The sequence below is a fragment of the Astyanax mexicanus genome, chromosome 11, assembly GCF_023375975.1.
Source record: "Astyanax mexicanus isolate ESR-SI-001 chromosome 11, AstMex3_surface, whole genome shotgun sequence".
In the NCBI taxonomy this organism is placed as follows: Eukaryota; Metazoa; Chordata; class Actinopteri; order Characiformes; family Acestrorhamphidae; genus Astyanax; species Astyanax mexicanus.
Window position 1 is genome coordinate 29337868 of NC_064418.1, and position 17938 is coordinate 29355805.

At 38.5% G+C, this 17938-nt stretch overlaps 1 protein-coding gene across 50 annotated transcripts in view; it reads right to left on the reverse strand.

Annotated features, from left to right (window-relative positions):
- neb (nebulin) overlaps positions 1 to 17938 on the reverse strand; it is a 73307-nt gene that overhangs the window by 30182 nt on the left and 25187 nt on the right. For 16 of the 50 annotated variants that reach the window (XM_049484916.1, XM_049484930.1, XM_049484917.1 and 13 more), the window contains 56 exons: positions 17583 to 17894; positions 17287 to 17493; positions 16306 to 16410; positions 16116 to 16223; positions 15713 to 16024; positions 15393 to 15599; positions 15188 to 15292; positions 14973 to 15080; positions 14580 to 14891; positions 14276 to 14479; positions 14077 to 14181; positions 13731 to 13838; positions 13338 to 13649; positions 13024 to 13227; positions 12833 to 12937; positions 12566 to 12673; positions 12099 to 12410; positions 11796 to 11999; positions 11602 to 11706; positions 11362 to 11469; positions 10948 to 11259; positions 10648 to 10851; positions 10432 to 10536; positions 10207 to 10314; positions 9798 to 10109; positions 9483 to 9686; positions 9233 to 9337; positions 9004 to 9111; positions 8573 to 8884; positions 8253 to 8456; positions 7982 to 8086; positions 7775 to 7882; positions 7365 to 7676; positions 7056 to 7259; positions 6808 to 6912; positions 6597 to 6704; positions 6189 to 6500; positions 5969 to 6073; positions 5742 to 5840; positions 5536 to 5637; positions 5315 to 5422; positions 4885 to 5196; positions 4662 to 4766; positions 4464 to 4568; positions 3596 to 3700; positions 3377 to 3484; positions 3173 to 3283; positions 2832 to 3029; positions 2630 to 2734; positions 2418 to 2522; positions 2212 to 2316; positions 1820 to 1927; positions 1585 to 1698; positions 1124 to 1321; positions 907 to 1011; positions 707 to 811 (listed from right to left, as the gene is read on the reverse strand). In XM_049484916.1, coding sequence (XP_049340873.1) covers positions 707 to 811; positions 907 to 1011; positions 1124 to 1321; positions 1585 to 1698; positions 1820 to 1927; positions 2212 to 2316; positions 2418 to 2522; positions 2630 to 2734; positions 2832 to 3029; positions 3173 to 3283; positions 3377 to 3484; positions 3596 to 3700; positions 4464 to 4568; positions 4662 to 4766; positions 4885 to 5196; positions 5315 to 5422; positions 5536 to 5637; positions 5742 to 5840; positions 5969 to 6073; positions 6189 to 6500; positions 6597 to 6704; positions 6808 to 6912; positions 7056 to 7259; positions 7365 to 7676; positions 7775 to 7882; positions 7982 to 8086; positions 8253 to 8456; positions 8573 to 8884; positions 9004 to 9111; positions 9233 to 9337; positions 9483 to 9686; positions 9798 to 10109; positions 10207 to 10314; positions 10432 to 10536; positions 10648 to 10851; positions 10948 to 11259; positions 11362 to 11469; positions 11602 to 11706; positions 11796 to 11999; positions 12099 to 12410; positions 12566 to 12673; positions 12833 to 12937; positions 13024 to 13227; positions 13338 to 13649; positions 13731 to 13838; positions 14077 to 14181; positions 14276 to 14479; positions 14580 to 14891; positions 14973 to 15080; positions 15188 to 15292; positions 15393 to 15599; positions 15713 to 16024; positions 16116 to 16223; positions 16306 to 16410; positions 17287 to 17493; positions 17583 to 17894 — 9282 coding nt within the window. The remainder of the gene's footprint in view (positions 1 to 706; positions 812 to 906; positions 1012 to 1123; positions 1322 to 1584; positions 1699 to 1819; positions 1928 to 2211; positions 2317 to 2417; positions 2523 to 2629; positions 2735 to 2831; positions 3030 to 3172; positions 3284 to 3376; positions 3485 to 3595; positions 3701 to 4463; positions 4569 to 4661; positions 4767 to 4884; positions 5197 to 5314; positions 5423 to 5535; positions 5638 to 5741; positions 5841 to 5968; positions 6074 to 6188; positions 6501 to 6596; positions 6705 to 6807; positions 6913 to 7055; positions 7260 to 7364; positions 7677 to 7774; positions 7883 to 7981; positions 8087 to 8252; positions 8457 to 8572; positions 8885 to 9003; positions 9112 to 9232; positions 9338 to 9482; positions 9687 to 9797; positions 10110 to 10206; positions 10315 to 10431; positions 10537 to 10647; positions 10852 to 10947; positions 11260 to 11361; positions 11470 to 11601; positions 11707 to 11795; positions 12000 to 12098; positions 12411 to 12565; positions 12674 to 12832; positions 12938 to 13023; positions 13228 to 13337; positions 13650 to 13730; positions 13839 to 14076; positions 14182 to 14275; positions 14480 to 14579; positions 14892 to 14972; positions 15081 to 15187; positions 15293 to 15392; positions 15600 to 15712; positions 16025 to 16115; positions 16224 to 16305; positions 16411 to 17286; positions 17494 to 17582; positions 17895 to 17938) is intronic. The other 34 variants (XM_049484947.1, XM_049484946.1, XM_049484927.1 and 31 more) reach the window with 34 other exon arrangements.

Sequence of the window (17938 nt, forward strand, 5' to 3'; positions counted from 1 at the left end):
ATGGATAGGATAGACTGGCGGTTCTGAAGTGCCCCTGTCCTTTCACTCATCTGTCTTACCCTTTTTTTGAGAGTGATGATCAGAATATAGGTGGATGCATTTTCATGTCTAATAATTAGTGCCACTAATGAGCCAAATAGGACTGTTTAACGTGAATAAAGCTCATGTAAGAGAGATGTTTTTGAACTGACAGTATTTGTAAAAAAAAAAAAATGTTTTAATAAAATAGAATAAAATGCTGGATTTTCTCACATGCTGTGTGTGTTTGAGGGTATCTGGTCTTTGTGCAGTAAAAATGCATGTAAAACTAGGAAGGATTTTTTATGTTAATTTTGTACAATAACTGGCAAAATTCAAACACAAATAATTTTCAAATAACTTCAAAGAATAATAAAATTAAACAGGACTATACATTTTTTTTTTACTTTTTCTGTTTTGAATTTGCAACGTGCACTTTTTCTTGGCACACAATTATCTATATAGATTTTACCATGCAAGATTTTTAAAATAACATTTGAAATATTATTTGGCCCTCTATGAATATTGTAGGCCCTTGATGGCCCAGTAAAAATCCTAGATCTGCTACTGATAGGATAGAAATTCTTTGTCCCTTATGTAAAATACTAGTCCAAACTATGCCCATTGTATTGTGAGTTTTACAATAATGTTAATGAGCAATATTTTACTAGCATTTTGATAAACTTACCTCACTCAGGTTCTGGGCACTCAGCTTACATGTCTCATACACAGGAGTTTCCATTACAACAGAGTAGTCCTTGAAATGCTCAACTCCTTTTGTTCTGTACAGATTCTAAAAATAATAAAAAAAAAAGGTTTAAATATAGATTAAGAAAAGTGTGTGAAAATGAGTAGGAAATTCTGAGAGAAGGGAAGGTCAGCGCTAACCTCACTCTGCAGCTTCATGGCTTGCTTGCAGCGCAGAATCTCAGGAGTGTCCCAAACATAACAGCCAATTCCCTTCAGCCAGTTCATGTCATCTTTGTAGAAGATCTGGAGAGGAACAATAGATATTTCTAGTATGAAATTCAAGTGATGGAAGAAGAAATCGTTTGGAGTGGAGTTTCTTTTTGACTTTAGTTTCTAACAAGAGAAGTTTACTCACATCACTCAGCTGCTCGTTGACCTTGCGGGCATGCACATAGACCTGCATGTCAGGCATGCAGATCCACTGGTGCAGGTATTTGCGGTAATCAATTTCACTAATCATTTTCTGTGTGTTGCGGGAAGCCACCACATCCAGCATGTCAGGAGGCACGTGGATTTTGGCTTTGGTCTTCTCCCACTTATCTCTGTACAGACGCTATAGTAAAAAACAGAAAGAGAAAAAAGAATTAGAAACAGGGTCATTGTATGATTTTGCAAGTTACATGTACTTTGCATTGATTTACAGTCTTTGTGGTAACATGAATCAGGTACCTTTAGTGCACTATAAATGAACTCATAGATATCTATAAAACATTCATATTAATTTAAAAACTTGAAATAAGCTGAACATAAATATCTGTATATAAAAAGTTCATAACCACACATTAAAACACACAAAGAAATGGAGACTTCACTTACATCCAGGTTGAGTTTACCAGCCTTGATGCATCTGGCAGTTGCTGGGTCGTCAGCCAGGCACTTAGGCAGAGTGTAGAGGGCCTTAAACTTCTCATAATCCTCCTTGTATTTCACCTGCAGAAACCACAATACATTCATTATTGAAGTTCTTTACCTCAACACATGCGTAATTCACTTTTATTCATCAAAAATGTTTGTTTAAATTTTGAGGAAGCCGTTAATGAGTTGGACTCACGTTGCTCAGGACGACCTTCTGCTGTTTGGCATGGACCAAAGCATGGGAGTCGTGAGGGATGCTATAGCTCTTGGCCTTGATTCTGTCCCAGACAGCTGAGTATGATTTCTGTTGGTAAAAACACATGGCATATAAAAAAACAGCACAAAATATATTTTGTTCTTAACAAGAAAAAAAAATGATCGAGGAATATTTTTTGTTTGTTTCATTGTTTAGGTCAAGTATAAAAATAATTTGTGTTTTTCCTTTTTAAAGACCCTTTTAAATATACAAGACATAGTGACATCTAGTGGAGAGATGGCACAATCAGGTTCATTAATCAGATACAGTGACTGAACTGTTCTCTACTAAAGCCTTAAACTCATTTTAGGACATAATGTTCTCAGACTTACGGTGCTGTAAAGCTGCTTCAGGTTGTAGCATCTTGCGTAGTCATAGGTGTCCAGAACAGTGGTGTATAAGTGCTTCTCTTTGTGATAAGCTTCTCTGTAGTTCAGCTGCGAATCAAGGGAGATTAATTTATAAATCAAGATACAAAACAATATTATAATTATAAAAAAATCCTATACATTATATGATGAAATAAATGAAGATGTACCTCGCTAGCCCAGGTGTGGCCCAGGATAGCAGTCACGTACACAGGGGTGTCTGTCACAATGGAGTAGTTATTGAACTCCTTCTTACCCTCTGCCTTGTACTTGATCTGTTTAACACAAAACATAGTAAAAGGACAACATTATTATATTAATATAAACTATATTTATGCAGTTTAAGGATCGTTGATTGATCTCATGGAAAACTGATACTCACGTCACTCTGGAGCTCGTATGACTTCTTGGCGCGCACAATTTCAGGAGTGTCCCACACATAGCAGCCAATGCCCTTCATCCAGTTCAGATCATCTTTGTAGAACACCTAGCAGAACATTTCAAAATAAAACACATTCATCTGACATGAACTGGTGAAACGCAAACTGAGTTTAATTTGGTACAAACATGTAAAAGTAACCTACGTCGCTCAGGATCTCGTTGGCCTTGCGAGCGCGGATAGCATCATCCTGGTCAGGGTGGCACGTCCACTGGTGCAGGTAGGTACGGTACTGCACTTCACTCAGGATGTCTTGGCATTTTTTGGCAACCACATGGCTGATCATGTCTGCTGGAATGTGTAGTTTTGTCTTGGTTGTATTGTAATCCTTGTGGTAGTCTCTCTGTTGGAAAAAAATGTCACAAAAAATTGTATTTAAAATGATATTCAAAGCATCTTTACCATTATGACATCAAATGACATCTTTAATTTGATTTCAACATTAATTGTGTGTGCGCTATACACAGTATTTTAAGAGCAGCTTACCAAGTTCTTCATCTTTTCAATCTTGCCATAGTGGACTACATCAGGGAAGTCAACCAGAGTGCCTGCCAAGTAATGACCCTTGGCTTTTTCATGGGCGTCGTGGTACTTAACCTGAACAATTCAACAAGTAATTAATTCAAAACATTACATGCATGACTTCATTAACATTGTATTAAACTTAATTAGTACTTAAGGCACACTCACATCGCTGACAATGTCTCTGCTCTTCTTGGCTACTGTAAGTGGCATATACTGATGATTCAACTGATAACCAGTGGCCTTTGATTCATCCCAGCTGAGTTTATACAGTTTCTATTAAAAGAAAAGTACAACAGAAATTTAAGAGTGTATAGTTATTTATATGTATAGCTGTTTAATATAGTACAAGAGTAAGTGAGAGGGAAGTGAAGAGAAGTGCTTTACCTCACTGATGTTCTTTGCAAACTCCCTGCTGTGGGCCAGCTGTGGTGTATCTTCAGAACCAATGTAGTGACCCTTCTCCAGGTTGAAGGATTCTTTATACTTCAGCTATAGAACACAATAGGAAAAAGAGTAACACACGGTTTAAAAATGGGAGGACTGAAGAAAATATAATGAAAACATTATTTAGTAATTTACTAAATAAAGACATTACTAACAAGACATATGATCATATACAGTATAATAGCAGTTTTAAATGAAATATGTTGCAAATATATATATTTTTTACCCCCCCAATTTACACAACCAATTATTCAACCCACTCATTAGGACTCCCCCTATCACTAGTGACACCCCAACACCAGGAGGGTGAAGACTAGCCTCCTGCTGCTGTTGTAGCATTGCCGAGTTACCAGCACACTCTGAGGAAAGCACAGAGACTCGGTGCCGATATATCAGCTCACAGATGCCTTGTGCTGACTGACATCACCCTTTGGACTGATGTAGGGAGAAAGCGCCATCTACCCACCCAGAAAGCAAGGCCAATTGTGCTCTCTTAGGGCTATGGTACATGAACAGGATTCGAACTGGTGATCTCCTGATCATAGTTGCAGCGCTTAGCCTGCTGGACCACTCAGAGCCCATAAGTAGCAAATATTAAGGTAGCCTTTGTGCTCTTGTGCTACTAGCAAATGTTTAAACAATACATGAGCAGTAGTTCAAATACAGTCATATGATTTTAAAGTCCATTAATCTGAGTACGGACCTTTACTCATATGCTACTCATTATATTTGACAATAATAATAAGAATTTAGGTTATTTAACTCTGATTAGTCTACTGCTGAGGGTAGGTTACTAAAAAATACTTACATCGCTGAGGTTGAAAGCATTGACCTTGGCTAAGGCAATTTCAGGACGATCCACAACATGGGTGAACTTGGCAAAGTTTTCTGTGGCATCTTTCTTGTAAAATCTCTGTTTAGAGAGAACAGGAACATATTTAGATGTTAGACTACAATAATTATTATCATTCCTAATAACACTAAGCAGTAATGATGCAGTACTTACGTCATTAAGGATCTTCTGAGCTTTCTTCACTTTGACATGGTCAACAGAATCAGCTGCTATCCATCCACAGCCACGGATCCATTCCAAGTCTGCCTTGTAGACATTCTAGAAGGATATATGTATATACATATAGGTATATAGATGATGTATATTTTTCACCCATCTCCAATTCTCTACTTTCAAAATGTACACTAAAAAAAATAAAGATAACTTTAGCACTCACATCACTGCAGAGATCATAGACTTTGCGGGCTTGAATAACATCATTCTGATCGGGCAGGCAGGTCCAGTTGTGCAGGTAAGTTCTGTAGTTATCATCATTGACCTGCTTCTGACATTTCTTGGCCAGTTCAAAGGCCAGCATGTCCACAGGCAGATTGAACTTGGTCTTGGATTTGTTGAAGTCCTTCTTGTACAGTGCATCACTGGCAATCTTAGCAGAGTTCACAGCCAGCATCATAAGTGGGTCATCCTGGATGCTTCGGGCACCAATGTGATGACCAACTTGCCTACGGTAGCCTTCCTTGTACTTGTGCTGCATAAATGAGAGGATTTGGACATGTAAACATGGACACATAAATACCAAGCTTGCAATATCTGGTCTTTAAATGAAAAAAAAATATATATATGTATGTTATGGGCTGTTAACTTACACCACTCTGCACTTTAGTGGTGCTGATGCACTGTTTAATGGGTACAGCGTCTCCAGGCATGAAGTATGAGGTAGCCTTTATCTTGTCCCAGTCCTTGGTGTAGAGTTTCTGTAGGTGATCAAGGTGAAGAAATTATATATTTGTACATATTTCTCAAGTGCATTTCATAGTCATAGTCATGTATTTCACTGGAACTTGAAGGAAAGGAAACAATGTCTTACTGGATGAGTATTCTTGGCCACCTCTCTGGCTGTTGCCAGAATTGGGGTGTCCTTCAAAGAGTACTTGGTCTTATCCCGGTGCCATGCCTCACGGTAGCTTGCCTGGAATACAGAGAAACATAGAAGATAGTAAGGGGATTTTTAATGCACAAGCTGAAATGAAATTTCTTTTTTTTTTTCAGAATAAAAAAAATTGGATTTCTCACCTCATCGAGCACAGTAGCAGCATTCTTAGCACACACAATGTCAACTCTGTCAATAGGAGTAGTGTACTTCTGTTTATCCAGTTTTACACGGTAGCCTCTCTATAAACAAACAAAAAATAGCATTTATTTTTCTTTAAAACTAAAAGGTCTGAAAATGTAATATAATCACATACTTACAATCATTTACAATAATTTCCGAAAAAGTAAAACAACTTTAATGGACTTACTTCAGCCAGGACCTGCTGGGCATGCTTGACTTTCTTGACGTCTACGCAGTCATGGGGGCTCCAGCCACATCCTCTCAGCCATTCCAGATCAGATCTGTACACGGCCTGCCCAAAAAAAGAAGAATATATACAGCTTCACTAAACTTTACACATTTAAAAAATAAAAAAATAAATAAACAATAAAACTTCACCACTAATATTTTTTTTTATTTAAACTTACGTCGCTGCGCAGATCATACACTTTCCTGGCTTGGACGACATCGTTGGAGTCCGGCAGGCAGGTCCAGTTGTGCAGGTAGGTTCTGTAATTGGCATCATTGACTTGTTTCTGGCACTTCTTGGCCAGTTCAAGGTTCAGCATGTCCACAGGCAGATTAAACTTGGTCTTGGATTTGTTGAAGTCCTTCTTGTACAGAGCATCACTGGCAATCTTAGCCGAGTTCATGGCCAGCATGATCAGTGGGTCATCTCTGACACATCTGGCTCCAATATGGTGCCCAACTTGCTTACGGTAGCCTTCCTTGTACTTGTACTGTACCATGGGGAGAGAAAAAGGTAATGCTGATACAGTGCATTTACAAAAATCAGTACAATCACATTAAAATTCTGTCTTATATTGAAGACTTACGTCACTAGCGATGTCTCTTGAAGCTCTAGCCTTCAAAACAGCGACGGCATCCTCTTTGATCTGGAATGCTTTTGCTTTTTGAGAGTCCCAGTCTTTGGTGTACAGTTTCTGTTGGGAGGACAAGTCAGTGAAAAGTCAATTTAAAGTGAATGAATATGCCAATATATAATAATTATAGAAAAAAGCATAGGGATTAGAAGGGTTCACTTACATTGCTGACGGCAATAGCATTAGCCTTAGAAAGAACAACTGCTGGTGTGTCTGGGTTCATGTGGATGGTTGTTTTGTCTTTATCCCAGGCCTCTCTGTATTTTCTCTGTGATCAGACGAAATAGAAAACGTAAAAAAAAAAAAAAAATCTGCCGTAAGTCACTGTTCTTTAAACAACAGTTTGTTTACAGCAATTTGACAGTAATAAGAATAGTACACTTGATTAACGGAAGGATGATGAAGACTTACATCACTGAGGATATGTGCATTCTGCTTGGCCAGAACAATGACAGGCAGGTCTACTGCACTGGTGAATGGAACAGTGCTAGGATGTTGTTTGTACAGTTTGTCGTTGAGGATTTTCTGGGCGTTCTTCACTTTGAGAACGTCAATGGAGCCTTGTGGCATCCAGCCACATCCACGCAGCCACTCTAGGTCAGCCTTGTATACAGCCTGGGTGGAAATTTTAAAAGGTGGTAAGTGCCGAAAGTATAAATATATACTGTATATTTATACTTTTAAATAGAAAATAATAGAGTTTCCCAGAACCATACTTACATCACTGCGCAGATCATACACTTTCCTGGCCTGGACCACATCGTTGGAGTCTGGCAGGCAGGTCCAGTTGTGCAGGTAGGTTCTGTAATTGGCATCATTGACTTGTTTCTGGCACTTCTTGGCCAGTTCAAGGTTCAGCATGTCCACAGGCAGATTGAACTTGGTCTTGGATTTGTTGAAGTCCTTCTTGTACAGGACATCACTAGCAATCTTACCCGAGTGCAAGGCCAGCACGGTCAGTGGGTCCTCCGCAACACATCGGGCTCCAATGTGATGGCCCTGTTGTTTTCTGTAGCCGGCTTTGTACTTATACTGCAATATTACAATGCATAACAATGAAAATTTGAGATTTGTTCTGTATGTAAGATTTTGGTCTGTTATTTCCTAATACAGTGTAGAGAGACACTTACATCACTGATAATGTCCCGGGAGGCCTTGGCAGCTTTAACTGCAATCGCATCTTTTGGCAGGAAGTAACCTTTATTAATACCATCAATGAAGGCTTGACGGTATTGTTTCTGTAACAGGATAAAATATTCAGTGAGGGATGTATTTATGAGCTAAACATTGTGTATTCATATCATTTCCAGCACTGATCACAGTGCCATTTCACTTACAATGCTATTGTTTATTTTGTTCTGTCTGCCCAATACGATCTCAGGTGTATCTGGCATGATGTGGATATTGATTTTGTCCTTATTCCAGGCATCAATGTAAGCTTTCTGCAAAGGAGTAAAGATTGAGAAAAATATATATATATATATATTATAATTCAAAGGTAAAATGTATCATAACTTCACAACTGTACAATCAAAGTAATTACCACCCAACCCATCATTTAGTGTTGTTAAATATACTCTTGTTATTACAAAATTACAATAATAATACCTGGTCCATAATCTGAGCATTAGCCTTGGCAAGAGCCAGGGGGACAGAGTCTGTTTTGCTGGTAAACTTGAAGTTGCTGGGATGTTGACGATATTTCCTCTCGCTCAGGATTTCACCAGCCTTTTTCACCTTCTCTACATCCACAGAACCAATAGGAACCCAGCCCATACCTCTGATCCATTCCATATCAGCTTTGTACACAGCCTGGTTTTGCATAGGAGAAAAAAAAAAGAAAATATAAAGATTATCATCAACAATTTGAGAGAAAAAAGAAGCCCACTAAAAAGGTCTTGAAGAAATCGTTTTAGCAGACAACTCACATCACTGCGCAGGTCATAAACCTTCCTGGCCTGGACCACATCGTTGGAGTCTGGCAGGCAGGTCCAGTTGTGCAGGTAGGTTCTGTAATTGGCATCATTGACTTGTTTCTGGCACTTCTTGGCCAGTTCAAGGTTCAGCATGTCCGCAGGCAGATTGAACTTGGTCTTGGATTTGTTGAAGTCCTTCTTGTACAGTGCATCACTGGCGATCTTAGCCGAGTTCAAGGCCAGCATGATCAGTGGATCATCTTTGACACATCTGGCTCCAATATGGTGCCCAACCTGCTTGCGGTATCCAGTCTTGTACTTGTACTGTACAAAAATTAAAGCATTAAGATTGATTATTATTATTTAACTGAGAAAGTTAATCACAATATTAATCAGTTAATGAATCAATTAGAGGTTGAACTGAATCTAAACTGTATACTCACATCACTAATAATATCCCTGGATGCTTTGGCAGCTTTTATGGCAACAGCATCAGATTTAAGGTGATACCCTTTCTTGAAGCCCTCCTCAACTTCTGACCTGTAAAGTTTCTGCACATTTTTTTTATCAGACAGGGAAAATAGGGGAGAAAATACAAGTTAAAGTCTAACAGTCATATGAATAATACAAAACCATATGATAAGAAAAACTTAAACAACACCTTAAACCTACCCGGCTGTTGGTAATAGCATTGGCCTTAGAGAGGAGGATTTCTGGAGTATCTGGGTTAATATGGATCTTCACCTTATCAGCCTCCCAGGCGGAAATGTACTGACGCTGAAATATAACAGAGAAATTAATGATGAAAGAACATATAAAAGGGCATCAATCAGAATAAAGTATGAAGACAAATGCATCTAGCTGGGGGAATCTAAACCTTCTTTCTATATTTCAAACTAATTAACACATTAAAAATATTTACCTGGTTCATGATATCAGCATTTGCCTTTGCCAGGACCAAGGGCATGGACTGCATATCTTGTTTAAATTTAAAAGAGTCTGGTTTCTGCCTGTAGAGGCGATCGTTGAGGATCTCTCCTGCTTTCTTGGCTTTTAAAACATCCACTGAACCAATTGGCACCCATCCAACGCCTTTCAATTCCTCAAGGTCTTGTTTATACACAGCCTGAAAAAGGTACGGTAATATGACTTGTAATGCAACAATCAGTGTTTGTTTAAAAAAACATTAAATGAGAATAAATGTTAAGAACAATTAAATGAAAAAAAATGAACTCACATCACTGCGCAGATCATACACCTTCCTGGCCTGGACGACATCGTTGGAGTCTGGCAGGCAGGTCCAGTTGTGCAGGTAGGTTCTGTAGTTGGCATCATTGACCTGGATCTGATTCTTCTTTGCCAGTTCAAATGCCAGCATGTCCACAGGCAGATTGAACTTGGTCTTGGATTTGTTGAAGTCCTTCTTGTACAGTGCATCACTGGCAATCTTAGCCGAGTTCAAGGCCAGCATGAGCAGTGGGTCATCCTGGACACTCAGGGCTCCAATGTGGTGACCAACTTGCTTACGATATCCAGTTTTGTACTTGTACTATTGTGAAAAATAAGATTTTATGATTTTTAATTTAAAATGTAGCCATTACTGTTAAAACACAATACAAGAAAATGCAAAATAATAAAAAGCTTACATCACTGGCGATGTCTCTAGATAACTTGGCAGCTTTGATAGAAATAGCATCACCACGAAGGTCATAACCCTTTTTCTTGGCTTCTTCATTGGCAAGTTTGTAGCGTTTCTGATATAGAAAAACAGAGAAAATTAATTCTGAATTACCTTTAAGCAAAGATAAAATAGAAATAGGAAACAATTATTTACTGAATATTAAATCTTTAGGGCAAAAAAAAAACCTTACCTCACTGTAATTAACATTGTTCTGTTTTGCTAGCAAAATATCCATAGCATCAGGCATAATGTGAATCTTGGTCTTTTCCTTTTCCCAGTTTTCAGTGTAACGTTTCTGGTAACACATGAAATCAATGAGAAAATTTTAGTTTTGAAAGATTATAAGGTATCAAGTCAGAACAACTAATTTAGTCAGAAAAAACGAAACATGCCAACTTTACTTCACCTTATTTCCAATGTCAGCATTGGCTTTAGCCAAGACCAATCCCATATCTTGAGTTGTGCTGGTGAACTTGAAGTTGCTTGGGTGCTGACGATAAAGTCTCTCACTGAGAGCCTGACCAGCCTTCTTCACTTTCTCTACATCAATTGAACCAATGGGAACCCACCCCAGACCTTGCAGCCATTTCAGATCAGCCTTATACACAGCCTAATCAAACAAAGAAGCAGAGCATTTTTTTTATTTTTTAAGTTTATTGGCAATAAAAGACTAATAAATAACTGATATACATATCAACACACTTACGTCACTCTGGAGGTCATAGACCTGTCTGGCCTGGACGACATCGTTGGAGTCTGGCAGGCAGGTCCAGTTGTGCAGGTAGGTTCTGTAGTTGGCATCATTGACTTGGATCTGGTTCTTCTTTGCCAGTTCAAATGCCAGCATGTCTACTGGGAGATTGAACTTGGTCTTAGATTTGTTGAAGTCCTTCTTGTACAGAGCATCACTGGCAATCTTAGCCGAGTTCAAGGCCAGCACGAGCAGTGGATCATCCTGAACGCATCTGGCTCCAATGTGGTGACCAACTTGCTTACGATATCCAGTCTTGTACTTGTACTATAATGTAAAAAAAAAGTTAAAAGAATCTTTTTCAGTAAACAATTTTTGCCATAAAATAGCTACAAGTAGAACAGAAAAATATGATAAAGAAATACTTACATCACTGGCGATGTCTCTGGAAGCCTTAGCTGCTTTGATAGAAATAGCATCACCACGCAAATCGTAGCCCTTCTTTTTAGCCTCTTCATTGGCAAGCTTGTATAATTTCTGGAAGAGAATTTACAACAAAAACAGTATTATTCACCCTCACAGAACTTAACAGATTTACTGCTCTGGAATTCCAAATGATATCAATTGTTCAGAATAAATATTTTTACAGCAAATTGGAATGTAACTCACCTCACTGTAGTTGACCTTGTTCTGTTTTGCATGGACCACCTCCATTGCATCAGGCATGACATGGATCTTTGTCTTGTCATTCTCCCAAGCTTGGACATATGTTTTCTGCCAAAGCATTTCATGAAAATATTAAGCATAAATATTTAGATTTTGAAAAGAAAATCAGTTGCATGTTTAGTCAGAATAGAAATCACCTTGTTCATGATATCAGCATTGGCTTTAGCCAAGACCATTCCCATATCTTGAGTTGTGCTGGTGAACTTAAAGGTGCTTGGGTGCTGACGATAGCGTTTTTCACTAAGGGCCTCTCCAGCCTTCTTCACTTTCTCTACATCAATTGAACCAATGGGAACCCATCCCAGACCTTGCAGCCATTTCAGATCAGCCTTATACACAGCCTAATCAAACACAGAAGTGGAAAAAAATATTAGTGAATACTTCACAAAGCTATCAACATTTACATTTTTTTTACAATTTCTGACTGTTTTAATACTTACATCACTCTGGAGGTCATAGACCTGTCTGGCCTGGACGACATCGTTGGAGTCTGGCAGGCAGGTCCAGTTGTGCAGGTAGGTTCTGTAGTTGGCATCATTGACCTGGATCTGATTCTTCTTTGCCAGTTCAAATGCCAGCATGTCCACAGGCAGATTGAACTTGGTCTTGGATTTGTTGAAGTCCTTCTTGTACAGTGCATCACTGGCAATCTTAGCCGAGTTTAAGGCCAGCATGAGCAGTGGGTCATCCTGGACACTCAGGGCTCCAATGTGGTGACCAACTTGCTTACGATAGCCAGCTTTGTACTTGAACTATAGTTAAAAGTTTGAAACGGCACAGAAATTAACCAAAAAATCTCAAATTGTGATTATACAGCATTGATCACTTATTCGTTACTTTTTTTTATGATAACTAACAAGGGGTACAGAAAAAAGGAAACATACTGATATGATAAAAAAATACTTACATCACTGGCAATGTCTCTGGAAGCCTTGGCTGCTTTGATAGAAATAGCATCACCACGCAAATCATAGCCCTTCTTCTTAGCCTCTTCATTGGCAAGTTTGTATAATTTCTGAAAGGGAAATTACGCCAAAAACATTATTATTTACCCTCACAAAGCTAAACAGTATTACTGCTCTGGAACAACAAATGATATAAACTGATCAAGATGGACTTTATTTTTTCTTATAGCAGTTAGCTAAGTGCAGTGTAATCCATGTATGTAACTCACTTCACTGTAGTTGACCTTGTTCTGTTTTGCATGGACCACCTCTATTGCATCAGGCATGACATGGATCTTTGTCTTGTCATTCTCCCAAGCTTGGACATATGTTTTCTGTCAAAGCATTTAATAAAAAAAATTAAATATAAATATAAAAAATAATAATAATATCACATATTTTATTTCAGAATACAATTCACCTTGTTCATAATATCAGCATTGGCTTTAGCCAAGACCAATCCCATATCTTGAGTTGTGCTGGTGAACTTGAAGTTGCTTGGGTGCTGACGATAGCGTTTTTCACTAAGGGCCTCTCCAGCCTTCTTCACTTTCTCTACATCAAGCGAACCAATGGGAACCCATCCCAGACCTTGCAGCCATTTCAGGTCAGCCTTATACACAGCCTGTGAAATGAAGGTAACAGAAAATTCATTTATTGAACAGTACATATATAAGATACACACAAGCTAGAAATCCGAAAAATTAAACAAAAAACAACAACAAAAAAACTTACATCACTCTGGAGGTCATAGACCTGTCTGGCCTGGACGACATCGTTGGAGTCTGGCAGGCAGGTCCAGTTGTGCAGGTAGGTTCTGTAGATGGCATCATTGACCTGGATCTGATTCTTCTTTGCCAGTTCAAATGCCAGCATGTCTACTGGGAGATGGAACTTGGTCTTGGATTTGTTGAAGTCCTTCTTGTACAGAGCATCACTGGCAATCTTAGCCGAGTTCAAGGCCAGCATGAGCAGTGGGTCATCCTGGACACTCAGGGCTCCAATGTGGTGACCAACTTGCTTACGATATCCAGCTTTGTACTTGTACTAAAAAGGATGCAAACCATTTCTGTTTACTGAAAAATCTTAGGTGCACAGAAAGATATTCATGTAGTTTATAATACTTACATCACTGGCAATATCCCGGGAAGCTTTAGCAGCTTTAACAGAAATGGCATCATTGCGCAGGTCATATCCTTTCTTCTTCGACAGTTCATTGGCAAGTTTGTATTGTTTCTGGAAAAATGCATTTTGATAAAATTACTAAACAGGTAAACATCGAAAGTGTGTTACTGCATATAACAGCAACATGTTACTGAATATTTCATATTAGCAAACAAGCAACAGCCTCATTCTGAGTATGATCAATTCATAATGTTCAACTTAAATCTTATAGACCGTAAAACAAGCTTCATCAAGAACAACAGTTTTATAGAATAAACTTCACAATAAAAAGAAAAAAAAAACAACTGACCTCGCTGTAGATGACCTTATTCTGTCTAGCAAGAGCCACGTCCATTGCATCTGGCATCATATGGATCTTGGTCTTATCATTGTCCCAAGCTTGGACATAAGTTTTCTGTCCGAATGCATTTAAAATAAAATCCATTAAATACAGAAATGTACTTTTTTAGACAACATATGTGCTTTGTATCACAATATCAATAATTCACCTTGTTCATGATATCAGCATTGGCTTTAGCCAAGACCATTCCCATATCTTGAGTTGTGCTGGTGAACTTGAAGTTGCTTGGGTGCTGACGATAACGTTTTTCACTGAGGGCCTCTCCAGCCTTCTTCACTTTCTCTACATCAATTGAACCAATGGGAACCCATCCCAGACCTTGCAGCCATTTCAGGTCAGCCTTATACACAGCCTGTGAAATGAAGGTAATAGACACACAATTATTAAAATAAAAAAAGAACAGATAGATGAAAGAAAAAAAAATTAATACCTGAAAAAAAAAAAAAACTTACATCACTCTGAAGGTCATAGGCCTGTCTGGCCTGGACGACATCGTTGGAGTCTGGCAGGCAGGTCCAGTTGTGCAGGTAGGTTCTGTAGATGGCATCATTGACCTGGATCTGATTCTTCTTTGCCAGCTCAAATGCCAGCATGTCTACTGGGAGATGGAACTTGGTCTTGGATTTGTTGAAGTCCTTCTTGTACAGAGCATCACTGGCAATCTTAGCCGAGTTCAAGGCCAGCATGAGAAGTGGGTCATCCTGGATGCATCTGGCTCCAATGTGGTGACCAACTTGCTTACGATATCCAGCTTTGTACTTGTACTAAAAAGGATGCAAACCATTTCTGTTTACTAAAAAATCCTTGGTGCACTGAATGATATTCATGTAGTTTATAATACTTACATCACTGGCAATATCTCGGGAAGCTTTAGCAGCTTTAACAGAAATGGCATCATTGCGTAGGTCATATCCTTTCTTCTTCGACAGTTCATTGGCAAGTTTGTATTGTTTCTGGAAAAAGGCATTTTGATAAAATTACTAATCAGATTAAACAACATCTTTATGAGTGACATTGTTTTTTTAGTAAAGTGTACAATAATAATATAATAATAGCTGACCTCGCTGTAGATGACCTTATTCTGTCTTGCAAGAGCCACATCCATTGCATCTGGCATGATATGGATTGTGGTCTTGTCGTTGTCCCAAGCTTGGAAATATGCTTTCTGTCAAAATGCATTAAAATGAAATTCATTAAACACAGATTTTTATATTTAAAATGCTTTACATCAGAAATTTGAACAGGAATTAGAATAAAAAAGTTACCTTGTTATTGATCTGATTATTGGCTGCAGCTAGAACCAGGTCCATGGAATCCATATTTTTGGTGAATTTATAGTTGCTAGGATGTGTACGGTAGAGTTTTTCACTGCCTATACGACTGGCTGTCTTTGCCTTTTCCACGTCCAGTGAACCAATAGGAACCCAGCCCACTCCTTTTATGTAGCTATTGTACTCACTCTTATAGATGTTCTGTGAAAAGGGAGGAAATCCATTGTGTTGAATCAGTATGCAGAATGTTATAACAAAGTGTTGCAAATACTATGTAATGTGCGTTAAGAATATTTTTTAATGATCTAACTTACATCACTGGCAATCATCTGCATGTTGCGAGCCAGTTCCAGGTTCATTGCATCAGGCAGAACTTTGTAGTGACTAACGTGCTGCCTGTAGCCAGCATAGGTCTGTACTGCAGATGCATGCTTGGCCTGTACAACACTCAGCATGTCTACAGGGGTGTGGTACTTCAGCTTAGCCTTGTGATAGTCCTTCTTGTAGTTCTTGTCACTTTGCATCTTTGCCACCTCCATGTAGTGCACCAGCAAAGGATCGTCCTTAATGCTGCGGAAGCCGACGTGGTGGCCTCTAGCCTTCACATACTCCAGTTTATACTTGTACTGTAAGATATAACACATAGAACATTACAAAGTGTACAAGCTAAAATAAGGTATTCATAGCTGAGTTTATTATTTATGATAATTGACTCACATCGCTGGCAATGCGTGTTGAAGTTTTGGCAGCGATTACAGAAATGGCATCAGCTTTGAGGTCATAACCCTTCTTTTTAGCAGCTTCCATTCCAGCTTTGTAGGCTTTCTGCAAGAAAAAGCAACTTCAAGCTCAAGACTCAGTGTTTCTAAAGTATGTCGAATAGGAAAATACAAGGATTTAGACCTACCTGACTCATTGTGATGGCATTGGCCTTTGCCAGAATAATCTCTGGACTGTCAGGCATAACGTGGATATTGAGTTTGTCCTTGTTCCAAGCAGCTGTATATGCTTGCTGCAATGAAAAAAATGTAAAATAGACAGTTTACTATAGTAACGTAATACAGGATGATGACAAATTTCTGCACCTATCAACTGGCCAGCCCATTCCCTACCTCTGTACTCTACTTACCCTTAACCTTACTCACATTTAGACAAAATCTTCCATCTAACAAATAAACAGTTGTGATTGTTTTTCATCCAATAACAACGGTCAACATTAATATACAAAAAATAACAAAATCCTAAATCTAACAATTAAGGATGCTGTGACTATTATGATCCGATCAGCAATAATTAACTTGCATCTAACAATTACGTTTTGTGGTCCTGTATGGTCTGCTTAGCAACATTTTTAAATATTCAACACCTAACAATTAGGTTTCTGTAGCCGTTTATTATTATATCAGCAGAATTTAACAATAAAACACAAACACAAATATGATGAATACAACTCTAGAAAAAAATTTAGAGACCGCTTTAGTTTCTGAATTAGTTTCTCTGACTTTGCTATTTATAGGTATATGTTTGAGTAAAATAAACATTGTAGTTGTATTCTAAAAACTACAGACAACATTTCTCCCAAATTCCAAATAAAAATATTGTCATTTAGAGCATTTAGTGGCAGAAAATAAGAAATGGCTGAAATAACAAAAAAGATTTCAGATCTCAAATAATGCAAAGAAAACAAGATCATATTCATAAAGTTTTAAGAGTTCAGAAATCAATATTTGGTGGAATAACCCTGGTTTTTAATCACAGTTTTCATGCATCTTAGGATGTTCTCCTCCACCAGTCTTACACACTGGTAAAATCAAAGAAACTCATCATTTTAAGTGGCCTCTTATTTTTTCCCAGAGCTGTATATAGTGTGCCCAGTATATCTGATCACCTTGTTCATGATCTGGTTGTTGGCTGTGGCGAGGGCCAGGTCCATGGAGTCCATATGCTTGTGGAATTTGTATTTGGAGGGATGAGAGCGGTATCTGTGCTCACTCAGAATCTGACCTCCAACCTTTGCGGTCTCCACTGAGAGTGAGCCGATGGGAACCCATCCCATTCCTTTCATAGAGGCATTGTAATCACTCTTGTACTCAACCTGGAAATACAGTCATAAACAACAGTTATTTTGTTTCCATAAATGTGTATGTTTCACTGCGTAAATAAAATAACATAAAGTAGACTCACATCACTAGAGGCAGCATTCATATTGCGAGCCAACTCCAGCTGCATGGCATCAGGGAGCAGGGTGTAGTGATGGAGGGGTTTTTTGTACCCTGCAAATGTCTGAACTGCAGATGCATGCTTGGCCTGTACAACACTCAGCATGTCCACAGGGGTGTGGTACTTCAGTTTAGCCTTGTGATAGTCCTTCTTGTAATTCCTATCACTCTGTATTTTGGCCACCTCCATGTAGTGCACCAGCAGTGGATCGTCCTTAATATTACGGAAGCCGACGTGGTGGCCTCTAGCCTTCTCATATTCTTTCTTATATTGGAACTGTGAAATAAACAGCAGTGAATATAAAAAATCAGCTTAAAAAA